Here is a 24,517-nt window from a genome sequence, read left to right on the forward strand (position 1 = left end):
CCACATCTTCCTTGACATGCGGTGCCCAGAGCTGGACACAACCCTCCAACTGCGGCCTAGTCAGCGTGGAGTAGAGCGGAAGAGCGACTCCTCGTGCCTTGCTCTCAACGCTCCTGTTCGTGCCTCCCAGAACCATGTTTGCTTTTTTGCCAGTGTCACTGCTGACTCGCATTTAGCTTGTGGGCCACTCTGACCCCTGGGTCCCTTTCTGCAGGACGCCGTCCTAGGCAGCCGCTTCCCGTTGTGTGTGTGAAGCGGATTGTTCCCTCCTCGGTGGAGCACTTTGCCCTTGTCCTTATTAAACTGCATCCTATTGACCTCACAGCATTTCTCCAGTTTGTCCAGATCAGTCTGAATTCTAACCCACCCTCCAAAGCCCTCAGCACCCATCCTAGCGTGGCATCAGCTGCAGACTGACAAGCACGGTGGCTTTCCCAGGGACCCCAGGCTGCACCGGGGCCCAGGGGGTCAGGGTCTGTACCCCTGGAGAAAGCCCCCCGCAGCCAGCGCTGGCACTCGCGGCCTGAGGCACCAGGCGGAGCCCTGCCCCACCTAGCACATTCAACGTGGCCTCTGGACGGCCCGGGGACGCTAGTGTCCAGTCACACCCTGCTGCAGTCCCACTTCCTCCCTGGGGCAGCCCAGACGACCGGGGACCAGGCGCAGGGCGACACCTGCCATGGGGGGCGGAGCAGGGAATGAAGCCCCCCGAGGTGCCTGTCTGTGCCTGGCGGCCCCTCACTCTGCAGGGACACGTGCTGCCTCGCAGCGTGGCAGGGAAAGCTGGCCCGGATTCACGCCCGGGGCACAGGAATCCGCTGGCATTTGCCCAGGGCTGACTGGCTGCTTCCAAGAGGGAGGTGCTGGCTCGGAGGGGGAGGCCAGGGGTCCTCAGGCAGGCATCCCTGGGGGGCGGGCCTCCCCAGTGCCAAAGCTCACAGGTGTCTGGGACCAGTGTGTGCCCAGCAATCCCACCCCCGCAGTCCCTGCTCTCCTCCCCGGGCCGGGGCCGGGGCAACAGACAAGACTGCAGCTATCCCTGTGAGGGTAAGGAAACAACCTACTAGAGAACAGACTCCTTCATGAAACTTCGGCCTCTGTGCCCCGCCCGAAAGGAGAACTGCGCCCCCGCCCGACAGCCGCACTGCGCCCCCCGCCCATCCCCCCGCCCGACAGCCGCACTGCGCCCCCGCCCGACAGCCGCACTGCGCCCCCCGCCCATCCCCCCGCCCGACAGCCGCACTGCGCCCCCGCCCGACAGCCGCACTGCGCCCCCCGCCCGTCCCCCCGCCCGACAGCCGCACTGCGCCCCCGCCCGACAGCCGCACTGCGCCCCCCCCCCCCGCCCGTCCCCCCGCCCGACAGCCGCACTGCCCCCCGCCTGTCTCCTCGCCTGACAGCCGCACTGCGCCCCCCGCCCGTCCCCCCGCCCGACAGCCGCACTGCGCCCCCCGCCTGTCTCCTCGCCTGACAGCCGCACTGCGCCCCCCGCCCGTCCCCCCGCCCGACAGCCGCACTGCGCCCCCCGCCCGACAGCCGCACTGCCCCCCGCCTGTCTCCTCGCCTGACAGCCGCACTGCCCCCCGCCTGTCTCCTCGCCTGACAATCGCACTGCGCCCCACGCCCGTCCCCCCGCCCGACAGCCGCACTGCGCCCCCCGCCCGTCCCCCCGCCCGTCCCCCCGCCCGACAGCCGCACTGCCCCCGCCTGTCTCCTCGCCTGACAGCCGCACTGCGCCCCACGCCCGTCCCCCCACCCGACAGCTGCACTGCGCCCCCCGCCCATCCCCCCGCCCGACTCCTTGCCTGACAGCCGCACTGCGCCCCACACCCGTCCCCAACTGACAATCACACTGTGCCCCACACCTGCCTGACAGCCGCACTGCACCCTCGCCCATCCCCCTGCCTTCCTGTTGCACTGGGGCACCACGCTAGCTGCCTTCCCATCTGTCGGGTGCCCTGCTAGTGCCCGGGGCAGGGTTCGGAGGGATCCGGGTGCCTTTGTGGACGGGACCCACTCCAAGGAGTCTGGGAGGAGACTGGCCCGTGGGGATGGAGCTCCAGTGACTCCAGGGAGACGAGTCAGATCACTTGACACAGCAAAGGGTCCCCGGAGCTCACGGCTCTGCCACGAATACGAGGCGCAGGAGACCCCTCTGCCCTTCCCCCGGCCAGCTCACTGACTCTCCCGCGGGCCGGGCCGGGGGCAGGAGGGCTTGCAGGCCCCAGCTCCATGGCCCTTCAGGCTGAGCGGCTGCAGCCCTCTCCCCAAAGCCCCACAGTCCTCAGGGCCTCCCTCCCTCTCGAGCGCCCTCCCGGATTGCTCCAGGCCCTGCCCTGGGCCACACCCTGGCACCCAGAGCTCTCCTGGCTTGGAGGGCGATGCACCCTGGTGCTCATTAGGCTCCTCGAATCCACCCCCACCGCCCCGTGCTCAGGCCAGGCGTGCAGCAGACTTCTCCCCAGCCTGCCCTGGGGCCGGGGCTATGTGGGGGAAGGATGCTCAGTAATTCCGGGGAGCTGAAATCTGTCCCGGGGAAGCACACGAGGGGTCGCGCTGTACAGGGAAAGGAGAGGGGGCCGCTACTTGGTGCCCTCCTCGGGGTTCCCTTCGCCGTCCGTCTTCCCTTCCTCCTCCGTCTTCTGGTCGTCGGTGCTCAGCTTCTGCTGCTTTTTCCTCCGCACGCACTTGACGACGACCAGCACCAGGATCACCACGGCCAGGAAGCCCCCCACGGAGGCCCCCACGATGACGGCCACCGTGGAGTCGCGCTCCGGGGGCACTGCGGAGCAGAGAGGGCAGGTGAGGGGGGCGCTGGGGGCCGAGAGCGTCAGGCGGGCAGCTCCGCCAGCGTGCACTTGGGAGGAGCAGGCCCCTTGGTGGCCATGTCCATCCCCAGGCCGGGGCTGGCTAAAGTCCTTGCCTGGGACCCCTGATGTAACTGTCAGCCTGCTGCCCGGCCTCAGGCCCCAGGGCCAGGCCCCACCTTGGCCCTCAGAGGGAGTGCGGGTTGGCCAGCCTGGGGCTCAGGGGCTCCTGGCTCCCCGCCCTCCGCTCCTGGCTTGCCCCCGTCCCTGCGACTGCCATGGGCTGGCTGCAGGGTGCTCCCTGGGCCTGGCGCTAAGCAGAGAAGGGGAGTTCCCGGGGGCAGGCAGCCTCCGCACCCCTCCCCTCCCACTGCCGCTCCCGGCCCGCAGAGACACCCAGCCTGGCTCCATGGCAGCGCCAATTCCCCAGGGGCAGGAAAGGCAGCTACACCCACGGGCAGGGGCTGCTGGGGTCGCCTCCAGGCCACACGCCAAACCAAGCCACGTGTGCCGCTGAGCTGGGGCTGCGGGCAGGGCCGCGTGGGTCAGAGCGGCCCCTGCTGTCTGGCCGTGGGTCGGCCTGTCCCGCTCGGCCCCCGCGCCCACCTTCGGTGATGACCCTGAGGGAGATGCGGGCGTGGCCCCGGTGCCGGTCGGGCGGGTTCATCACGTAGCAGTTGTAGATGCCCTCGTCCTCCAGCTGCACCTGGTGGAGGGTGAAGGACACGTCGTTCTTGCTGGGGTTGCCGGTGAACTCCACCCGGTTCCCGAAGCGATCCAGCCGCCAGTGCACGATCTTCATCCGGAACTGCAGGAACTGGGCAGACGGGCAGGGCAGTGAGAGGCAGGAGAGCCATCACGCCCGGGGCACGCCCACCCCCTGGGCCGGCCAGAGATCTGGGCCCCTCGCCTCCTTCCCGCACCAGCAAAGAGCACGGCCCTGCCCTCGGACCAGGGCCCCCCGAGCCCAGGCCAGCAAGCACAGCACAGATCCCTGGCCAGTGGGAGCAAGGATGCCAGCCGGGGCCAGTCCGTCTCTCCTGCCCAGGCTTTCCCCAGCCGTAGCAGCCAACGCAAACCGGGCTCCAGCGGGCTGGTCGGCACCTGGGCACAGTCCTCACGACTGGCCGAGAACCTTCGGCCCTGTTCCCCGATACTCCCTCTGCCTCCCACTCCCCCGAGGCCGGCCGGAGCCCTGGCTGCCTCCCGGGAAGCGGGACGCCCCCTCTGGACACACAGTCATCCCAGTGCTGGGTCGGCTGGCCCCGGCCTCCCGCACTCAGCGAGTCCCTGCCCCTCACCGTGCCCCCCCGGGACAGAGCTGCACCGGCCAGACCCAGGTGCCAGCAGCACAAGGCGGCAGAAGAATTCTTCCATGCCCCGGCGCCACAGAGCTGCAGCGTCCCACAGGCGGCCCCGCCCGCAGACCGGCGCTCGCTGGACTCGCCGGAGCCCCCCGTGCCCTCGGCCTCAGGGGGCCCACACACAGGACCTGGGGCTGGAATCCACGTCGCCACCTCTGGACGTTTTCCAGCCGGCCAGGGGACGTCGGGGCGCCCGCAGAGCCCAGCCCGGAGCCGCCAGGCCAATCCCAGCTTCCTTCCCCCAGGCGGGCGGTTCCCAGCCCGTTGGGCGCGGGGGAGATCGGAGAGCGAGACCCTGCCGGCTCCGACAGCAGCGGGGGAGAGGGCCCGAGGCTGTTACGTGGATTTACAGGACTCACCAGCTCCTCGCTGCAGTTGTCACAGCCCTGGTAGGTCCAGTTGAGGGAGAACTCCTTGTTCTCCACTTTGTAGCAGGAGTTGAAGGTGCAGGCGAGGCGCACGGACGTGCCGTTCAGCGCGCTGATGGTGGGTTGCGCCATGATCTCCATGCCCAGCCCCGCGGGCGCTGCCGAGAAGCCGGGGGAACAAAGTGAACGTCGCAAGCGCTGAAGCCGGACCCAGCCCCTGGGGGCCGTGGGTCTGGGCTGCTAGCAGCGCTGCCCGGGGAGGGGGCAGAGACTGGCAGGTTCACAGCAAACCGTGGCCACAGGAAAGGGGCTTTTCCAAGGCAGCGACCTCAGCCCCTCCCTGCCCCAGGCCCCCACATGCCCTCCGACCCCGACACACAGCTTGGGGCACATCTGCCCTGCAGGTAGAGCGGGGGGAGGGCCCTGCCTTAGCTCGGCCGCCCCTGGCTGCAGAGCGGTGCCTGGCCTCCGGCCTGGGTTAGCCACCCGTCCCGGCGCTCTGCCCTCTCCCCCGGGCTCGGTCATGTCTCCTGCTCCCCGCGCCCCTGGCTGCAGAGCAGTGCCTGGCCTCCGGCCTGGGTTAGCCACCCGTCCCGGCGCTCTGCCCTCTCCCCCGGGCTCTGTCATGTCTCCTGCTCCCCGCGCCCCTGGCTGCAGAGCGGTGCCTGGCCTCCGGCCTGGGTTAGCCGCCCGTCCCGGCGCTCTGCCCTCTCCCCCGGGCTCTGTCATGTCTCCTGCTCCCCGCGCCCCTGGCTGCAGAGCGGTGCCTGGCCTCCGGCCTGGGTTAGCCGCCCGTCCCGGCGCTCTGCCCTCTCCCCCGGGCTCTGTCATGTCTCCTGCTCCCCGCGCCCCTGGCTGCAGAGCGGTGCCTGGCCTCCGGCCTGGGTTAGCCACCCGTCCCGGCGCTCTGCCCTCTCCCCCGGGCTCTGTCATGTCTCCTGCTCCCCGCGCCCCTGGCTGCAGAGCGGTGCCTGGCCTCCGGCCTGGGTTAGCCGCCCGTCCTGGCGCTCTGCCCTCTCCCCCGGGCTCTGTCATGTCTCCCGCGCCCCCAGCTGCAGCGCACGCGCTTTCCACGGCCGCTTGGAGGAGGCGTCCCTGCTGCACAGATCCATGAGCTCTGCAGGGCCCGGCAGCACGGGCTGGGCAGGGTGCCGGGCCACGTCCGCAGGGGGTTTCGGCTGCGCCCCTCGCGTGTCAGGCCAGGAGGGAGCAGCCCCTGCCCGCGCCGGCCGATTCGCTCGGTCTGCTCCCTCGGCTGCCGGGGCTCCCGCTGGGGCGCAGGAGGGAGCCCGGCGGGGGGCAGAGCCCGGCTGGCAGTTTCCCAGTTAGGCAGAGGGCAAGAGGCTGCGGTGGGGGGCCCGGGCCGGTCCCCACTGGGGGCAGCCCAGCCAGTGCAGCGCCAGCGGGGGGCTTTGGTGCAGCGAGCCGGTGGGGGGCTCACGGACACACGCCCCCAGCCACTGACGGGGCTGGCCGGGCACTGCAGAGGCCCGTTGGCTGGAGAGAGCCAGAGCGCCGGCCCTGCACACAGCCAGCCCCGCGCCCCTCGCAGCCAGGGGCTCGAGGACCCCGTGTGCGAAGCAGCCGGGCCCCTGTCCCCAGCACTCGCTGCGGCAAAGCGTCGCCCCCTCCCCCGGGGCCGGCCCCCGCCCCCGCCCCGCGCTGCATGTCGGACTGGCGCAGCCCAGGCGCCGCTCAGACCTGTGGCCGCACGCCGGGCACTTCCGCCCGTGCCCCTCGGCCCTCGAGCTGCGCTCTGCAGCCTCCCCAGGCGCATGGCACAGGGCCTGGGCCCCAGCTGGCAGGTCCCTGTGGGCGGCCGCCTGGCCTGGGCAGCACCGGGCTCTCGGGCAGTGCCTGGCCATCGTGGCTCTGACCGTGGCTCCACGTGCTGCTCTCGCTGGGCTCCCACGGAAGGAACGTGCTGACCCAGACGCCACCGTAGCTGAGCCAGCCAATTTGCTGCCTTCCACCGAGTGGCTGGGGCTGGGGCGAGAGGCAGGTGTGCAGCTGGGTCTGCCGCAGAGGCAGCTAAAACACCTCGTTGCCTTGCGAGCTGAGCACGTGGGACAGGGTGAGCAGGAAGCAAAGGGGGAAAATGGGGCCGGAGGCCGGGGGTCGGGGAGGAGGCGCCTAGATCAGAAACAGCCCCGAACGCCAGGGCTGCCCCTGTACAACGGGAACATCTGAGAATGCGAACGGCAGCCCGGCAGCACCCTCCAGGGACGCCCCTTGGGACAGAGCTGCAGAGCGAGCTCCAAACCGGAGCCCAGGCGAAGAGCAGCCCTCGAGCGCAGGGACTGCAGCTCCGGGCAGACGGGGCGAGCCCCTGGGGCGGGGAGTCCCCGCGGTGCCTGTGGACATGGCCCGGCTCCGGCAGCTGGCGTCCTCCACAGGCCCAGCCAGGCCGGTCCAGGGTGGAGCGCTGCGAGGGGGCCGGGGAACGCCCCCATGACGCCCGTGTGCAGGCCGCTGAGGGGCCATCCCCGCCCAGCCTGGCCTCTTGGCGGGAGGGAGCGCCCCCGAGCACCAGGCCTGGGGGGAGCCATGTTGACTGGGAGGAAAGCCCCTGGAGTGGGAAGGGAAACCAGAGCACCGGAGCGTGGAGCATGGAGCATCCTGCTTCCCCCGCGTGGCTCCTTAGCCAGCACCAGGTCTCCAGAGGGCGCGGCGGGGCCAGGCCTGCTCAGAAAACACCTGGCCAGGTGCATGCAGGACCAGGCCGGGCCGTGGCTGCCGACCCCGCCCGATGAGCCCCGCACTCAGACCAGCCTGCGAACACCAGAATCCGGACCGGGACGGGCTGGTGCCTTTCCCTCTCGCCCCCCTCGAGGGAAACCTGCCCCGCTGGGACAGCGAGCCAGCCCGGGCCCGGGGCACCTCCAGCCACGGTGTTCTCAGCAGCAGGACCTCTAGGACCTCCCCAGCACGGAGGGGAGAGGACGCCCTGCAGGGTGCCTCAGTGCAGTCGGAGGCGGTGCGTCCCTCTGCATCAGTCACCTGGCTGAGTCTGGCAGTGGCCAGCTCTGGAGCCTGGGAGGGGACCCCGCCCGGACCGGCCAGCCCTGCAGTGCAACCCCCGCATCCCTCGGCATGCACAGGCCGGAGCATGGAGCGGGGGCTCCTTCCTGAGCCATGGGCACTGGGCTGCTCCCCCCCACGCCGCTCAGCTGCCACATGCCCTGGCCCCGCACACCCTGCAGCTGCTCCGCAGCAATCGACAGGCAGGATTCCTAGTGGAAGATGGGGACACGCTGTCATTTTTCTCCGCCATGTCCCAATCTGTCCATCAGCAAATGCCCCCTCCTGCCCCCCCCCCCCCCCCCCCCACAGAGCTTGTGTTTGAATCTGAGTCTCCTGCTTCCAGGGAATCGATACCAAAAGCTGCTGACACGCACCCCTGGCTCTTGGCAAGGCACGGAGACCAGCCGCCTGGCGCGCCACCCAGCTTGCGCCCCACCTGCAGCCACGAAAACCAGGGGCAGCCCCACCCCACGGAACGTCAAGCCCCTCTCTGCCCCAGTGCCCCTTCGGCAGCAGTTGGCTCCGCCATCCCACCACGCCCTGCCCCGGGACGAGGCCGCGGGAGACAGGCTGGTGCTGCCCCATGCCTGCATGCAAGAGGCACAGTCGCCACTTACCCAGAGAGACCAGCAAGCCGAGCCCAGTGAGGCACAGGGTGGGCCGCGGAAGCCATGGCGCCTGGCGCATGTTCGAGGGCCCGTGGGTGGGCGCGGAGGGTGGCTGGGTGTGGCTGCTGGTGGGTGGCTTTGTTTTCTCAAGTGCACGGGGCTATTTCCAAGACACACATCATTTTAGCTGCTTTATTTCCCAGCCTCCAATATGGCCGGCTGGAGGGCTGCTGCTATTTAAAAAAAAAAAAAAGGCAGTAAATTTTATGGTTGGTGAATTTCATCAAAGGAAGTGGGAGGGCATCAAAATGTCCTGGGTAGCAAAGGAACATGCTCTCCGCTCCTTGCGCTGGGATGTGGCCGTGGTGCCGGGCCCCGTCTGCAGTTGTCAGAGCGCCTGGAGGGTTTGCTCTGGGGCAGTTCATGCCTGCAAGGGGGAAGGAGGGGCGATGTCCCTGCCCACCGAACTCGCCCCCTCTGCCCCGAGCAGCGTGCAGGCTTTATGTCTCCTAGAGCCGCCTGGGCTGCCGCCTGCGTTCCGGCTCTGCTGCGCCCCGCGGGCTGCCCACCGGCCTGGGCCTGCCTGGCGTCCCGGCCGCAGGGCGTTGCCTCCTCGTGCCAGCGTGCGGGGCCGGGGCTGGCTGCCAAGGGAACCCTGGCGCTCGGGCCCAGCAGCTGCCTGGCCGTGGCGTGAGGGGAAGGCCCGTGGGAGGGGTCCAGGCCCAAGGCTGCAAACCAGCCCCAGACGAGCCCCCACCCTCCTCATTTCCACACGCCCGAGTCTGCTGTCCCGGGGCAGGGCCCTAGCAGCCAGCAAAGGGAATGCAGCTGTCCTCGGGCAGCGCCCTGCTAGGGGGTCTCACCAAGGGTGGGGCCCCAGGCTGCCAGGCACCAGAGAGCGATCCAGGGGGTCCCCGGGGTGGGGAAGGGCAGCTCTGGCGCTAACGCTGCTCCCTTCGTCCGGGGCTGGAGAGGAAGGGGAGCGCTGCGAAGACGTGCCGGGAAACCGCATCCCGCCTAGCGGAGACTGGGAGACGTGGGGACTCAGCTCCCCCGCGCCAGGACCCCGCCGGGACCCCCAGCCCGTCTGCAGAGCGCCAGAGAAAGGCTCCCCGCTCGCTGCTCTGCCCACCCCGTGCTGAGGGCCTGGGCCGCGCCGGTGGCGGGCGCCTGCTCTACGGGTCGGTGAGGTGCGCGGCCCCTGCTTCGCTCAGCCGAGCTCTGCCACCCAGCGCACGTGGGGCTGCCCCACGGAGGGGCCGTGCGACAATGCGGCCCTCTCCTCGGCTCTGAGGGCCGACTCCTCCCCCGCCAGCGTGGCCCTTCTCTCCGGCCCGGCACAGCCTGCTCTGGCGCTGCCCACACGGGGTTATGCCCGGCGCCCCGTGGCCTCTGAGAACGGCTCAGGCCACAGCCAAGGGCGCGCGCCACCTTCCCCACCAACAGCGCGGCCCTCGCTGCTGCTATTCCCCGCCACGGCAGGGGGCAGGCAGCGAGGGCCCGGGCTACAAGGCCTTCCCAGCTGCTCCTCGCTTCATGCCCTTGGCATCTCCCAGACTGACCCTGCAAACAGGCTGACGGGCTCCCAGGGTCTTGGTGCGCCACTGGGACCTTCGCCCCCTCGGCAGGACGCGGCGTAGAGACAGTGGCCTGGCACCGGCCCCCCCCAGGCCTGGAACTCGCCCGCCCAGCCGGCCCCTGGCTGTGGGGCTGCCAGATGGTTTCAACAAAAATCCCGGACCCACTTGCCGTGACATCGCAATCGGCATTCCGTCGGATTTAGACAATGCCGGACAGTTCTATTGTCTCAGTTCTATTGTCTCCCTGTGTTTCCCGGACAGAGAGCTCCAATACCGGCCTGCTTCCAAACCGGACTCCTGGCAGCCCCAGCTGGGTTTGCAGCAGCACTGAATTCCCTGATGGGAACGAGGCGCAGACGTTCCCGAGTGTTTGGGCATCTCGTGTGCAGAGAGCCGCCTGGCTCCCCCGTCCCGCGCCTCTGACCTGAAAGGGGCTCTAGCCGGCAGCAGCCCAGAGCAGGCCCTTCCGTGGGCTGGAAATACAGCCGTGGGGGGGATCCCTGCTGCTGCTGTGGCCCAGCCGTGCCATGAAAACCAGCCGTGAGGTGGCCCGGCTGATGCCGGCCCGTGGCCTTGGCTCAGTGGGCAGCGCAGGCCTGCTCCCTTTTCCCACACGAGCGTGTGACGCGTTGGGGTCCCCCGCCTCCTGCACCCCCGTACACCCCCGTACACCTCCTGCACCCCTGAACAGACTCCGCCAGCCAGTAGAACAGAGGGAGTTTATTGCTTCTCCAGGATACAGCACAGCACAGATGTAATCTGGTTCCAGGGCAGGCCTAGGATGCCTCAGCCCCCTTGAGATGGGGGAGACTGGGCCCCTAAATCCCAGCCCGTTGCTTAGGCTGCTTCCCCCATGAAACCAGACAGAAACTCCCAACTCCCTTCCAGCCCTGCCCCCAGCCAGGTGCTGGTCTCCGCCCTCCTGCCTTTCTCTCCCCCTGGGAGGCTGAGCCGGGGTGTCTGGGTTAATCCACATTTGGGAGAGTCAGTGCAAATCGCATCCCAGCGCAGGGGGCCCGGGTCTCAGAGCAGGCAGCCCCCCCCCCCCGCCACAGCGCGCGTTGGTCCACGTGCTGCACGGGCGCTGCTCTGCGGGCTGGGGGAGGGGGAGCTCTTACCCCTGCGTTCCCTGCTACACACGGAGCCGAGCCCCCACCCGAACCACGTTGTGCCCTCTGCTGGGCACCTCACACCACTAGCCTGGTCCTTGGAAGAGGGGGGCTAAAGGGCGCCCTGAAGGTGAGGTGGGGGGGCAGAGCTCGGGGAACCCACATGAGGTGCTCAGCGGGCCTGCACGATCCAGCTGCCAGCTTTGCCCAGCACCTCCTTCCTGGCTCCTCCGCTGGCACGACGCCCCAGCGCTGCTAGGCAGGGTGAGCCCCGGAGGCTCCCACGCAGGCCCCCGACTGGCTGAAAAGGGTGGGGGCTGGGGGTGGGTTTGTTTGCTTTGCCTGGAGGCATCTAGGCCTTTGGCTTGCACCCGGGTCACGTTCTCAGGCGTTCCCTTGCACCCAGGCGGGCTCGCCGTGCGCTCTTCTCGCCCCCACGCTGAGCTCTCCGGGCGCGACAGGCTCCAGAGACTCGTCCCAAACCCCCGCTGCCACCGGTCAGCCTGCACCCCGGCTGGCACGCCCGGGGAGGGAGCGTGGGAGACGCCTGCGCAGCCTTACAGAGCCTCGTGGCCCGGCCCAGGGAGGCTCCAGAGTTTTCATTCGAGGGCAGGTTATTATACGCCGCCTCTCCATGCAGATCCACGGATTGTGCAGCACGAAGGCCCAGCTACGAGGCCGGGCGCCTGAGTCCAGCAACGGGCCCTTACCCGGACTCGCCGCCCTGGTCTCCGTTCGCCTTGCACACAAACAGGCCGGCAGGTTTTTAAGCCACTCACCCTGGCTGGTCTGCCTCACCAACGAAAAACGAGTGGGGTGGCAACGTGAAACAAACGACTGCAGCATGTAGCAACCTTTGCTGCATTGGCCACGTGCGGCCAGGCTGAGGGTGCTGGCTCGCCCGGCCCGCCGGCTGCCCAGGAGTGAGCGTCGCGCGTCTATCTATAGCCCTGCAGAGCAGCTGGCAGGGGCCTCGCTGTGCTCGGGGGCAGCGCCAGGGCAGGGGCAGGCCAGGCCGCTGACCCCTTGAGGCAGCCCCGTTGGGTGCCAGCCCCAGAGGCACATTTTGTCCCGGCAGGACAGTCAAGGCCCCAGCCCGGCCTCCCTGGCCGAGAATGGCCCTGCTAGCGCAGGCGTGTGAATGGAGACACGTTGGGGGTGGAGTCGCACGCCTGTTCACACACACGGCTCGACTGACCTATTGCCCCAGGATGGGGCTGGCTCGTTTGCCATGGGGCTCTGGCGGGAGGTGCCAGGATGGCAGCCCGGAGCCTCCAAGGTTCCCAGGCATCAGGCCAGCTCCCAACACCTGACTACCCTCTCCTTCCTGGCTGCAGCTTGGGACCAACGCTCCTTCTAATCGTTTCCATCCATGTGTGGAATAATTTAAGTGCACGAGGCACGGGTGAATGTGCACCACCAGTAGAATCACAAAACCCAGCTGTGGGCGCACTGCTAGTCAGCTGGGCAGCACTGGGATCTCCCGAGCGGCCGCACAAGCACCCGGCTTACAGGGAACACCACTTGCTCTCATTGAGTTTTCACAACAGCCCAGAGAGCGGAAGCCATGCCACTGGCGCTGCCCTGCCTGCAGGACGAGGGTGGAACCGGGGCATGGTCCGTTCACCTTCATCTCCGTCCTGGGCCCTGCTCCTGGCCAGTACCCTCCCACTGCCTTGTGAGCAGGCCAGGCCAGGCTCATGGCACAGACGCAGCCCCATAGAGCACGCCGTGGCCCTTTCGAAAATGTCCACAAGCCAGTCTGCACAGCGCTGGGTACAGCGGGGCCCAATCCTGGCTGGGGCAGGCGGGTGCCGTCCCAGCACAAATAGCTAGCACAATACAGCCGTACGGGCTGAGAGCCGGCCCTGTGCCATGCTGATGGAGGGGGCAGAGTTTGACCCTGGGGCAGGTCCGTGGCCCTGGCTCTCATGCCAGGCTGGGCTCAGTGACCCCACACAGGACATAAGGGAATTCCTCCTCTGGACAGATGGACTTCCCACGGGCTTGCTTGCTTTCTGGGGCTCCCTCGGTGCCCAGTCTCCCCTCATCCATCCATTCCACTGGGATCGTCTTCCTGCCCAGCTGCACGTACACGTTGTGCTCCAGCTGGAAAGCGGCACAGGGGCGCTGTGGGGGAAAGGGCCAAGCCATCAGTGGTGCCAGAGCCAGAGGGGGCGTTAGGCCTGAGCTCTGCCAATAAGCAGCGCAGCTCCGGTGCCCGCTGCGCTGCCTGGCAGAGATCGACAGAACCCGCCTGGGTGTTACGGCCCCGACCCGCCGTCACCTCTGGGCTGGGACCCGGCCGCTGGAGCCCTCAGTGGCTGGAGCCAGGCCCAGGCGCTGTCGCTCCGCGCTCGTCCGGCCCCCCGCTCTTTGGCCGCGCCCGCTGGCCCCTCCAGGCGTCTCAGCCAGGGACCTGAGCACCACCGACAGGCGGCAGTGAACGCTCACGCCCGCGGCCCACGGGGTGAAGTTCCTCACCTCCTTCGCTCCCCGGGAGGCAAGCAGCAGAGCAGGAATAGACCCGGCAGGGGCAGCAGGGTTGCAAAAATTGTGATGGTGCCCAGAGCCCGACCCCTCCTCCCACAAACTCTGCCCCCCCGCACCTGCCTAAGGCTTTGGGAGCTGGGGGAGGCTCTGGGCTGGGGGGTGGAGCTCTAGGGGGCTTGGGTGCAAGTGGGACTCTGGGGGCTGGAAAGGGAATTTGGGGGCGGGGAGAAGGTGCAGGCTCTGGAGGGAGCAGGGTGCACGGGGAGGCGAGGAGGGGGTGCCACACACTCGCCACCCCAGGAATCCGACTCCCGGCCCCAGGTCCCTGCTCTAAACCGGGCAAAGCTCGAAGGCAACAGCCGCCAGGACTCCCGGAGCCCGCGAGCGCCTGACGCTGCCCGGAGCTGGGACAGCCACGGCCTGATGGGCCTGCAGCCCAAGGGCCAGCCTGGCTGCCCAGGCTCCTCCCCAGCCGGGCGCGTCCCTGCACCGTGAGCACGGGGGCAGGTCTGCATCTTTTCCCTTCGGGCCTGGGCAGCAGGGCTGTGATCCGCTGCTGCTGCCGCTAGTGACCCTGCTGCCGGGGTCTCCAGCCAGAAGCCCTGACTGGGGCGAGGGGCCTTGGCCCGTTTTCGGGTGAGCCCCAGGTCACGGGGAAAAGCAGCAGCTGCTCACAGAGCACCGGCGGGTCCTGGTCTTCGCTCCTGCCCCAGAACTCACCATGGTGAGGTAGGTCGTGTCCGCTTTGCTCTTCCACTCGGCCTCCTGCCCGGCCTTCAGCACCTCAGCGCAGGGGATGAGGGAGTAAACGCCTTCCTGCCGGGGGACGGGGACTCAGGCGCTGCACGGCCGGCCGGGGCCCACCGCAGAGGCTCATTTCTGCCTGGGAGCTGCCCAGAGAGCCTGTGCGCCCCGAGTTCCCAGCCCCTGGGAGGCAAATGCTCAGTAGCTCCCTGGAGGACCCAGCCTTGCTCCAGGCCCCTTTGTCATCCCTTCTCCCGCACTCAGACCGGCTTGTGGGGGGAGTTACCAGCACAGCTGTAACAGCCAGTACCCTAGGTACAGGGCACGCCAGCCGGCTGCATCCCCAGACCGATGCCACTGACTGCTGGCGCCCACCAGCACCAGATGCTCCAGAGAAAGGGGTGTAAAGCCCCCACAACATCCAGTGGGGCACTCCTCACCTGGGGAAGGTGCCTTCCTGACCCCAGTGAACAGCTCGTGCCCTGAAGCATGAATCTGTTAGTCTCTAAGGTGCCACAGGACGCCTTGTTGCTTTTGCAGATCCAGACTAACACGGCTCCCCTCTGATATTTTGAAGACAGGGAAACTGAGGCATGGAAGTGACAAGACGTGCCATAGTGACTAAGGTAGGACTAGAATTCAAGAACCCTGGTTCCCATTTCCCTGGCCTACCACTAGCTCATGCTCCCTGCTCTGCCCTTTCATTGGTTGTATCGCACCCAGCAGCCTTTCTCTGATGTCCCGCCAATAGACACCAAACCCGGCGCCAGCCCTTGGCTGCAGCAGCAAGCAAGCGGCTGGGACAGACCCTTGTCCCGGGCCCCACGCCACCCGCTTGAGCTCGCCTCTGCCTGGGCCTCTAGGCAGCAGCAGAGCCCAGGAGCTCACCCTGCTCCCTGGACATTGGGAGTGGGCCGGGCGGAGTCACCGGGGGTTAATTCCAGTCCCCACCCACCCGCAGGCAATGACACCGCAAGGCAGGCACCAGGCTCTCCTGCGCGGCTGCGGGCGTGGGAACCCCCCTTGTGTCCCAGTTCCCCGATTGTGGCACTGCCCTGGCACAGGGTCTGGCCACATTGCCCGGCGGGGAGACGGCTCTCACCTCCGCAGCGTCCGGGCTGCTCGGCCGGGTCCCGCTCTCTGCAGCTCTGGAAGGAATGTCAGTTGCATGCAGGTCACAAGCTGTGCCGGCTCCCATCACTGCCAGCCATCCCTCTGTAGCTCAGCACGGCCATGCTGGAGCGAGTGCCCGGCCGGCCTGCACTGCCCCCACGCTCTGGTGCAGCACAGGAAGGGACAGGCCGCTGCTCCGGGCCTCTGCCCCAGCTCAGGTGGGGAGGGCTCGCTCTTGGGGACTGGCCTGGCCACAGTCTGCTGGGCACAGGAGAGCTCCAGCCCCACGTGCAGTTGCTGCAGCCGGGGTGCTGCTCCTCCCCACCCACCTGGGCCAGGGAGGGGCAGACGGGCAGAGCCCAGCACTCTGCTCCCCCCGACCAGACAAGAGATGTGCTGCCCAGGGGAGTGGGACCAGGCATGCCAAGAAGAGGACCCCCCGCGCTCCCGGTATAGGCGGGTACTGCAGGGACAGCAGCCCGGTGGAACCCCGGGACCAGCCCATCACACACACCTGAGCCACCAGGGGGCAGCAGAGGACTGCGTGATGTCAGGCGGGATTCCCCAGGAGCTGAGGTTCTCCCCAGGCGGGATGATGCCAAACGTGGGAGCCAGGGCCCGTTACCTCTGCTTCCGGAGAATGGTCCTCAGCCCCAGGCCCAACACAAGGGGCAGGAAGGCGGCCGCACAGAGGTAGCCCAGGATGGGCCCCCAGCCATTGCTGCTGGTGGTCTCAGGGTCCTGGGCCCCGGCAAAGCCAGACCCTTGTGGAGAGAGACCTGTGCAGCAGAGTTAGCAGCGTCCGTCTGCCCCGCACACCAGCCCGCTGCAGTCCAGATCTGCCCCAGCCCAAGCTGACAGGTGCCCCAGACCTGGGGAGGGGCATGATACCCCAAAAGGCATCTGGGGACTCGGCGGTCTCCTGCCCTTTGTAACAATTGGTTCATGCCCACAGGCCTGGGCATGGATCCGAACCCAACGAGAACGGCACAGAGCCTGGGGCTGCCCAAACCCGGGGATTTCTACCCCAGTTCTCACAGCCAGCCCCTCTCTCCTGCTCGCGCACCTCTGTGTCTGCACAGGGCTGCGTGATGCACAGGGCCCTCAAGCCAACACCGAGCTACCAGGGACAGGCATAGCCGGCACTCGAGATGGAGAGGCAGCGAGGCACTCGGCTCAGGGGAAGGGGGGACTGGTGAGGTGATGGTGACATTGACCGATAGCCACGGGCAGGCATAAGCTAGCAGTGGAGGCACATACTTATCTGCCTCACATAGGCCACATGCAGCACGGTGTAGTTTTTGAAGACACTGCTCTGCCCAAACACCCGGATCTCACAGGTATACGTCCCACTGTCGTCCGCCTGTACATCCTGCAGCCTGACAGAGCCGTCACTGCGGGCCACATCCCCGCACCACTGCACTCGGTGCTGGAAGCGACCCACGGGAACACTGTAGTTACTGTAGTAGTAGAAGACCATCTCCTCCTGCAGGGGGATATGGATGGACTGTCATGTGACCAAGATAAGGATGTCATGTGACTGGGTGAACTTTGTTCCTCTAATATCCCCCATCTGCTGCCCCCTCGGCACCACCAGCCACGCACCTCGCCCTGCCTGGCGGGCTGAGAAACTTGCAGTGTAAGGCCCACTGGCTTCTGCTGAAAGAGCCAACCAGGGGCCAGGCAGTCCCAGCTGATACGGCGGGTTTTGTGACTGAGAGCCCAGGAACTGGGGTGAGGGGCATCAAACTCACCTCAGCCAGAGACTGCAGACCAGCTGTTGGTTGGGAACAGCCTCTCCCCCAGGGCCCCCCCTTAGAAACTGCTGCTCTCTCTGGCCGTGCTGAATACTCTCTGGGTACGTCTACACAGCAGCGTCCTTTTGCAACAACTGAGGAGCACGTCGACTATTTCCAAATAACGTCGAGCGGGAGGACTTCTTCCTCCGAGCCCAGTAACCCTCATTTCACAGGGAGCAAGGGGAGTCAGGAAGAGCGCACTCCCTTCGGCTTCCTGCTGCACAGACAGCGCCAAAGCTGCATTCAGCTGTTCGACTTCAGCTGCGCAGTCGATGTAGCCGAAGCTGCGTCGCTGAACTCAACGTGCCCGCTCTGACCTGGGGCCCTGCTATGCTCTGGGACCGAGCGCCCCACGTGCCCTAGACCTGAGCCCCTCCCAGCCATCGGACTCACCCGCCCAGTGGGGTTTTCCGGCCTGTGTATCCAGTCCACTTTGGTCACGTTCCAGGCCCCTGGCACCAGGCTTTGGAAGAAACACTCCAGCAGGACAGAGCCCCCTACGCCAGCCGTCAGCCTGGGGCGAGTGATGACCAGGCCAGCCAGCGCCCCGCCATTCTCTGCAAGCATTGAGGAAGGAAGAGGGACGAGTCCAGCACAGTGCCGAGAGCAGCCTGGGCCTGCCAGGTGCCTGCTCATCCTCCAGACAGCTCTTCCTGCCAGAGCGCAGGCCCCCCCGCATCACGCCTGGCAGGCCCCTGGTCCACCGCAAGAACCAGCCCTGGAGCTCAGTCTCCCCTGGCTTTCCCAGGCCCCGGCCGCGCTGGGCGGCAGAGCGGGTCAGTGCGGGGGAGGGACGTTGCCAAGGACTGGAAGCCGCGCCACACGCAGACCCCCAGCGTTGCACACAGCGCCGCGAGAACGTCAGAGTGGCCAGGCTGGGTCAGAGCAACGGTCCCTCCCGCCCGGCGTCCTGCCTGCCCGGGGGAGGGAACACAACAGGGAATCCTCACGCGATCCCTCCCGTCGCCCACCTCCAGACACCGGCCCTGCCAGTAACCATTGATGGACCCAACCTCCACGCATCTGTCGAGCTCTTTTTTGAACCCTGTTAAAGTCCTGGCCTTCACCACCTCCTCTGGCCAGGAGGGCCGTGCTTGTCCCCAGCCTGTAGCCAGGGTGATGGGCTGCTGCTAGGGGCTGGGCAGAGCTGAGGATGCAAGTGCTGGGTCTGCTGTAGCCCTGGGCCGTGCTTCCTACTCACCCCTCACAGGCTGCAGTGAGATAACATGGCAGGGCCCACGGGGCAGCCAGGACACAGACTAAATGCCCCTGGCCTGGCTGTTCCTCAGGACAGGCCCATGGCACCATGGCCCATGAAGATCCCTTCCCAAGCCTTGAGGTGGGGCTCACCCATGCTAGCCAGGCTTCCCGCTGGGCTGCGCGCAAGCAGGGCTGGGACTATGCTGCTTAGGTTGGCCCCACGGCGCCAGTCTCAGCGTGGCCAGCCCAGGAGGCCGGGTCTCGCAGCCCCACGGCGCCAGTCTCAGCGTGGCCAGCCCAGGAGGCCGGGCGTCGCAGCCCCACGGCGCCAGTCTCAGCGTGGCCAGCCCAGGAAGCCGGGCGTCGCAGCCCCACGGCGCCAGTCTCAGCGTGGCCAGCCCAGGAGGCCGGGTCTCGCAGCCCCACGGCGCCAGTCTCAGCGTGGCCAGCCCAGGAGGCCGGGTCTCGCAGCCCCACGGCGCCAGTCTCAGCGTGGCCAGCCCAGGAGGCCGGGCGTCGCAGCCCCACGGCGCCAGTCTCAGCGTGGCCAGCCCAGGAGGCCGGGCGTCGCAGCCCCACGGCGCCAGTCTCAGCGTGGCCAGCCCAGGAGGCCGGGCGTCGCAGCCCCACGGCGCCAGTCTCAGCGTGGCCAGCCCAGGAGGCCGGGTCTCGCAGCCCCACGGCGCCAGTCTCAGCGTGGCCAGCCCAGGAGGCCGGGTCTCGCAGCCCCACGGCGCCAGTCTCAGCGTGGCCAGCCCAGGAGGCCGGGTCTCGCAGCCCCACGGCGCCAGTCTCAGCGTGGCCAGCCCAGGAGGCCGGGTCTCGCAGCCCCACGGCGCCAGTCTCAGCGTGGCCAGCCCAGGAGGCCGGGTCTCGCAGCCCCACGGCGCCAGTCTCAGCGTGGCCAGCCCAGGAGGCCGGGTCTCGCAGCCCCACGGCGCCAGTCTCAGCGTGGCCAGCCCAGGAGGCCGGGTCTCGCAGCCCCACGGCGCCAGTCTCAGCGTGGCCAGCCCAGGAGGCCGGGCGTCGCAGCCCCACGGCGCCAGTCTCAGCGTGGCCAGCCCAGGAGGCCGGGCGTCGCAGCCCCACGGCGCCAGTCTCAGCGTGGCCAGCCCAGGAGGCCGGGCGTCGCAGCCCCACGGCGCCAGTCTCAGCGTGGCCAGCCCAGGAGGCCGGGCGTCGCAGCCCCACGGCGCCAGTCTCAGCGTGGCCAGCCCAGGAGGCCGGGCGTCGCAGCCCCACGGTGCCAGTGCTCCCAGCAGGGGAATTCCAGCTCACTTCCCCTTGGGCAGAGGCATGGCCGCATGGGACGGGAAGTGGAGAGCGCTCCTGGCACACACCCCAGCCCATTGGCTCTTTTGCAGCAGAGAGCTGTGCTCCTCGTGAACCGTCCTTGTGTACCTATCACCGCAGGACTTGTGTCTAACATGGCCCCCTGGGAGGCAGGGCAGGGCTATTACTTCCAATGTTCAGGCATGGAGATTGACTGTCCCAAGGTCACATAGGACGTCAGTGGCAGAGCAGGGATTTGAACCCAGGTCCTAAGCACTGGACTGGCCCTGCATCCTCAGGGCAAGGGTCATGCCCACACTCTCAGCCTCTCACAGCACTGGGGCAAGGGCTGCTGGGCTGGAGTCAGCATGCCCCTCCCCGGTTGTTTCCTATCCCTGGCCCTGGGCTCTCAGGCTGGCTGTGTCCCCAGCTTGTTTGCAGTGGGACAGTTGGGGAACCCGGCAGAGGAAACCAGTCGAGCAGCGTCAGCGTCGTGGGCTGCGCTGGCACAAACAAGCGCTGCAGGGCAGGGGCTATAGACGGGGCAGCTGCCGTGGCCCGGGCAGTTTGCAAGAATGCAGAGGGGGAGGCGGCGGCTGGCTGAGCTACACAGAAGGCAGGGGCAGCAGGAAAGTCTCAGGAGAGGAAAAGCACCAGGAAACCAGAGGCCAGGCCAAAATGAACATGAACAGATCCCAGCAGGCAGGGGCCTGACTCCCACATGGATGCTCGTTAAATATTTGGGGATCTTCAGGCGGCGGCGTTAAAGTCAAGTGAGCTGATCACGCAGCTCAGCCTCCTGGTGGGTTACCCAGTTCCTGAGCCCTGGGGCAGCTGGATGAGGGCTGAGCCCACCCCGAGCGAAGTGCAGAGTCCCCCCCAGGTCCCAGGCCAGGGGCACTGCTGCCAGCTGAGCCCCATGCCCTGGAGCCAGGCCAGAAGGGTGGAGTGCCCACGCCGAGATCAGACAGCACAGGCATTAACGAGGATGCTGGGCAGGCACGGTGCATGTTCAAAGCCCCAGCCAGGCAGCTCATTAGCTTCCCCTTCAGGCACAGCAGGACTAGCCCTGTGGGGCTGGGAGGGAGGCTCTCTAAGCAAAGGCAAAGGAGGGGAAAGCAGCAGGGTGCTGGGCTGCAGGTGACGGGAAACCAGGATCTCTACTTACCCAGAGACGCCAGCATCAGCACAAGAGGCAGGGCCGGCACCATTCTCGTTTCGCTCTAGAAGGGAGAGACAGGTCAACGCCGGCCCCTGCTCTCTCCAGGGACAGCCAGCACCGAGGTCACAGCCTTGGCCCAAGGCACACACCCCACCCTGGCAAAGTAGGGGCTGTGGCAGGGGACTTTCCAGAACGGTGCTACTGCATCAGTACAAGCGCCGTCGGGTAACAGGCAGGACTGGAGCCAACGCCAGCGAAACCCCAGAGCAGAGCTCCTGCCTTGAGGGAGCAGTTCCCCCCTCGCGCCATCAAGTCATCGCACTGCAGCCGCGTCCCGTTCTGTTGCCCATGGACAGGCGACGGATGGGGCTGCCGCCGCCTTTGCTTTGCCAGATACGGACCTGGCCCTTACCCCCCGCCACGCCTCAGGGAGTTTCATGAATCCATTCCCTCTCCTTTGGAAAAGCAAGGGGCAGCGGATACGTTACGGGCTGGAGCCAATTCTGAGCTGTGTGATGGGGAAGTTGGAGGGAGCTTTTAAAACCTCCTTTTTGGTAACGACCTTTCAGCTTGGTTTGTGGCCCAGCATTTCAGCACAAATGGGAGGGGGTGAGGTTGAGCTTGTCCACAGACGCGGAGGCAAGCGCTAGCAGGTGTTTTAAAAAACATCCGCAGAAATGGTTATGTTGATACGGACAATCCAGACACCCCGACAGACAGTCTCCTGGTTTGAGCCCCCCAGGGAGGTCAGGTCAGACTGGCACCTCTAGCCACTTGCCACCAGGGCTGGATTTCACACCGCGGAAATGTCTGCAAACACTCCTGCCAGAACATGCGAGTCCCATTTTCCCCTACATGAAGTGCAAATTTGCATAACTACAGAGAGTTTGTTCCAGTTGCTTGTGTCTCACCCACACAGAATTAACTCCATGTTTATAGGAACAAATCTAGAGAGGCAGCATTCGGCGGGGCACTTGGTGTTCCAAGAGAAGCCGAGGGACGGAGGCACACTCAGAGCTGCCATTTTGCTCAGTGTCTGATGATCAACTCTTTAAGAACAAGACATTATTGGGGAAATAAACCTTCAGCCTGTGAAACACACACAGCCCTCACTGCTGAATCCAAAGCTGGCAATAGCAAAAGATACAACACCGAGAGTCTCGTATGAGAATTGTGTTCCACTAAAAACATCACTAAATCACCCTGGTTTTTATTTTTAAAAATCTCCTTTCGTGTGTGTCATTGTTTTGGCCCTGGACAAGCCAGTGCCCCATAACACATTTCAATAGGCGTTTGAGATGGGGTGGATTAATCTCCAAGAAACAGGGATGTCGACAAAAAGGAACTAGAGTAAACCTGCCCTTGGTTGGCTGATTTAAAGCTAACTTGAAGCCACGTTTATTCCTGGGTGTTCTCAGAGACTCAAAGCAGTGGCCAGGCTGGGTACTTAGCTGGTGAGCTCCAGGAGGTAGAGCCTGTCTCCTTTGTGCTCTGCAGAGCTAAGTCCACCAACAACAGTAAGCAGCGAGAGGGGACGGCCCAGCTCTGGCTGGGGGTGTAAGGCAACGTGCCGGCGCTCTGCACGTGTGATAGAACAGTGTGAAATGGCAAAGTGCTGGGATAGTACAGAACCAAAAGGGAGGGGAAATTCCACACCCAGACTCCTCACTACAAAGGAGTCACCTCTTCTCTCAGACATTGCGATAGATTTTTCTTCATGCAACTGCAGTTTCATAGGCCCGTAGGTCCCGGAGCGGAACCCAGAGCCAGCACCAGCTGCCACGAAAGCAGAACTGCTTTTGAGGCTGTGAAATGAAGGCTTTTCAAGCTGAGCGTGCTTGCCCAAATACAATGGTATGAAACAGACGCTGCCTCCCGCTGCCCTCTGTGTTGAGGAATCAAAGGCCAGCTAGCAGTAGCAAGGATCTCGCTAATTCTCCTTGCTCGTGCCCCTGAGTAAAAAGAATTCAATGTTTAGAATTTGCCAATGAGAGGTCTGCCCCGAGAGGTCTGTCATGCACTCAGGGCTTGCTTGGAGCATGTACCACGATAGCACAGCAGAGCTCCATGCACAGAGCTCCAAAACCCCTGGCTGCAGCATTTCCCAGTGCAGACTGGCTTCACTCCTAGTCTTCGTATGGGGCTAGCCTGTCATAACGGCATCTCCAGCAAGCACCTAAACTGGGCACCAAATCCACATGTGCTCACTCTGCAGCAGCTTATAGCGAGTTTCAAAACGTCTCAGCACCGACCATACCCCCAACCACTGAGCTCACTTACCGAATCAGACCCTTCTCATGCCCAACCGCCGTGTGTTACCTTCTCGCTCAGAACCCCACTGACTCAGTATTTCTGTGCAGCAAATCTGGCAACAGGCACTCGGTGAGCTGCAGCTGATGGTAGGGGCTCAGTCAAGGGCATGATGACACAGACATCAGGATCCTTCCCTGGCATAACTGTCCTTCAACCAAACTCACTCACTGGCTTTGGCACTACCACTGCCTTTTCGTTCTCCTGCTCTAGCGCAACGGAGGCTTCCAGCTGCAGGGTAGCTGAGATCAGCCTTTCAACTTCCCCAAGCTCTACGTCAGAAAGAAAATGAACCAAGATCATGCAGACACTCACCAGAGTTTGCAGCAGATCCCCCACTTCACATGCAAAGTGTTCGCCGGTGACTAATTCAGAGACCTCCAGAGCCCCATGATGGCCTGAGTGAAGCAGATGCTGGAGGCTGCACGTGCAGGACTTACACTTAGCCCTTGCTTTCAGATCTGATTTGTCTCGTTCAGGGGAGTGTAATAACCAGAAAGGGCAGGAGGGGCTGTAGGCAGATACTCCGATACATACAGCACTCTCGCTGCCAGGGAGAAGCTGCTATCCACAGACTTAGGATGTGCCTGAACTCCAAACATTTAATTACATCAGACAACTCCAATCAAATCCACTAGACGGGTCCGTAACGGAGCCAGTTCTCCAACTCAGCTCCTTACTCTTCACCTGCGCTTCTGGGACAAAGTAAGTTACCAAATAACGGGCTCAGGGAGGGAGGCAGCTCAGCACCCCAAGGCACAGGGCCTGTTTGTGTGGCAGCTCAGCTTGTATCTAAATGCTAACTTTCACAAAGTCACGTGTTTGATGTCATGCCACTCGCTTTACTGTTTAGAGTCTGGATTCAGGACACTTGGCATTCCACAGCAGAGAACCACGCATTACCTTCTCCACTCTAACCCCCAATTTCAACACCAGATCTGCTGCTTCACTTCTTTCCCTCGCTGGGCGCTGTTCCACTGCTGGCGTGACCCGCTGGAGCTGGATTTCCATATAACCAACAAAGGAACCATTTTGCTCTCACATACTTGAGTTAGTGTAGCTTTGTACCAGTGTAATCAAGCCCAGGACTTGGCCACTTTGCGTAAAACCTTTGGCCTCTTTTGGAGGGAAAGTTCTGTAGAAATGGGAGGCTCTTTATTTCTGCAAAGCACTGAGCAGTTCGCTGCTGCCCAACCTGGAGCAGGAAAGCCAGCTCATGCTAGCCTGCCAGTAACTCCTACTAAGATACTTCCACGGGCTGGATTTTTTTTTTTTTTTTGGACAGTCGCTACATCACCAGTAAGTGCAAACTTAGCTGCGAAAAGGGAAAATTTTCATCGTTTGAGACAGAGCCTCTGGACTGATTAGCCAGTCGGATTCATACAGCACTGTAGTTTGCATCTGACTGACGGGATACAGCACCGCAGTGACAAGGAGATACCCATGTCAGAAACTGTGGCTTGGATGGGAAATTGTGGTCTCTCTTCTATTAAATCTGCTCCTAAGCATATTTCCCATCATCAGTAGGGCTCTTCCTTCAGCTGAGTCAGGCCGGATAGCTTCA

At 65.2% G+C, this 24,517-nt stretch overlaps 2 protein-coding genes across 3 annotated transcripts; both read right to left on the reverse strand.

Annotated features, from left to right (window-relative positions):
* Positions 1-1,769: 1,769 nt before the first annotated feature.
* On the reverse strand, positions 1,770-8,417 carry SCN2B (sodium voltage-gated channel beta subunit 2). Its single transcript, XM_075909710.2, has 4 exons — positions 8,181-8,417; positions 4,531-4,697; positions 3,414-3,624; positions 1,770-2,782 (listed from the first exon to the last, which is right to left on the reverse strand). Exons 1-4 carry the CDS (start codon positions 8,248-8,250, stop codon positions 2,583-2,585), a joined length of 648 nt encoding a protein of 215 aa, XP_075765825.1. The 5' UTR covers positions 8,251-8,417; the 3' UTR covers positions 1,770-2,582.
* Positions 8,418-10,457: 2,040 nt separating this feature from the next.
* LOC142820532 (myelin protein P0) lies at positions 10,458-23,238 on the reverse strand. Of its 2 annotated transcripts, XM_075909704.2 has the most exons (8): positions 22,924-23,238; positions 20,650-20,704; positions 17,403-17,566; positions 16,471-16,696; positions 15,836-15,989; positions 15,200-15,245; positions 14,074-14,169; positions 10,458-12,990 (listed from the first exon to the last, which is right to left on the reverse strand). In XM_075909704.2, the coding sequence occupies exons 2-8, from the start codon at positions 20,690-20,692 to the stop codon at positions 12,790-12,792; spliced, it is 930 nt and encodes a 309-aa protein (XP_075765819.1). In that variant the 5' UTR covers positions 20,693-20,704; positions 22,924-23,238; the 3' UTR covers positions 10,458-12,789. The 2 variants fall into 2 exon arrangements, with proteins under 2 accessions (XP_075765819.1, XP_075765817.2); XM_075909702.2 differs by lacking the exons at positions 20,650-20,704; positions 22,924-23,238 and having other exon boundaries at positions 17,403-18,551.
* Positions 23,239-24,517: the final 1,279 nt, after the last annotated feature.

Source organism: Pelodiscus sinensis, chromosome 25, assembly GCF_052426305.1.
Source record: "Pelodiscus sinensis isolate ZL-2025 chromosome 25, ASM5242630v1, whole genome shotgun sequence".
In the NCBI taxonomy this organism is placed as follows: domain Eukaryota; kingdom Metazoa; phylum Chordata; order Testudines; family Trionychidae; genus Pelodiscus; species Pelodiscus sinensis.

What these genes read in the sequence shown, in the direction of transcription:
- LOC142820532 (XM_075909702.2), bottom strand. Translation starts at nt 17,645, where the DNA reads ATGAGCAGGCACCTGGCAGGCCCAGGCTGCTCTCGGCACTGTGCTGGA. An exon ending in GGCCTATGTGAGGCAGATAA is followed by an intron (nt 15,990 to 16,470) that starts GTATGTGCCTCC and finishes TCTGCTGCACAG; the next exon opens with GTCTCTCTCCACAAGGGTCT. An exon ending in ACCATTCTCCGGAAGCAGAG is followed by an intron (nt 15,246 to 15,835) that starts GTAACGGGCCCT and finishes CATTCCTTCCAG; the next exon opens with AGCTGCAGAGAGCGGGACCC.
- SCN2B (XM_075909710.2), bottom strand. Translation starts at nt 8,250, where the DNA reads ATGCGCCAGGCGCCATGGCTTCCGCGGCCCACCCTGTGCCTCACTGGG. An exon ending in CGGCTTGCTGGTCTCTCTGG is followed by an intron (nt 4,698 to 8,180) that starts GTAAGTGGCGAC and finishes GCTTCTCGGCAG; the next exon opens with CGCCCGCGGGGCTGGGCATG. An exon ending in CCTCAGGGTCATCACCGAAG is followed by an intron (nt 2,783 to 3,413) that starts GTGGGCGCGGGG and finishes TCTGCTCCGCAG; the next exon opens with TGCCCCCGGAGCGCGACTCC.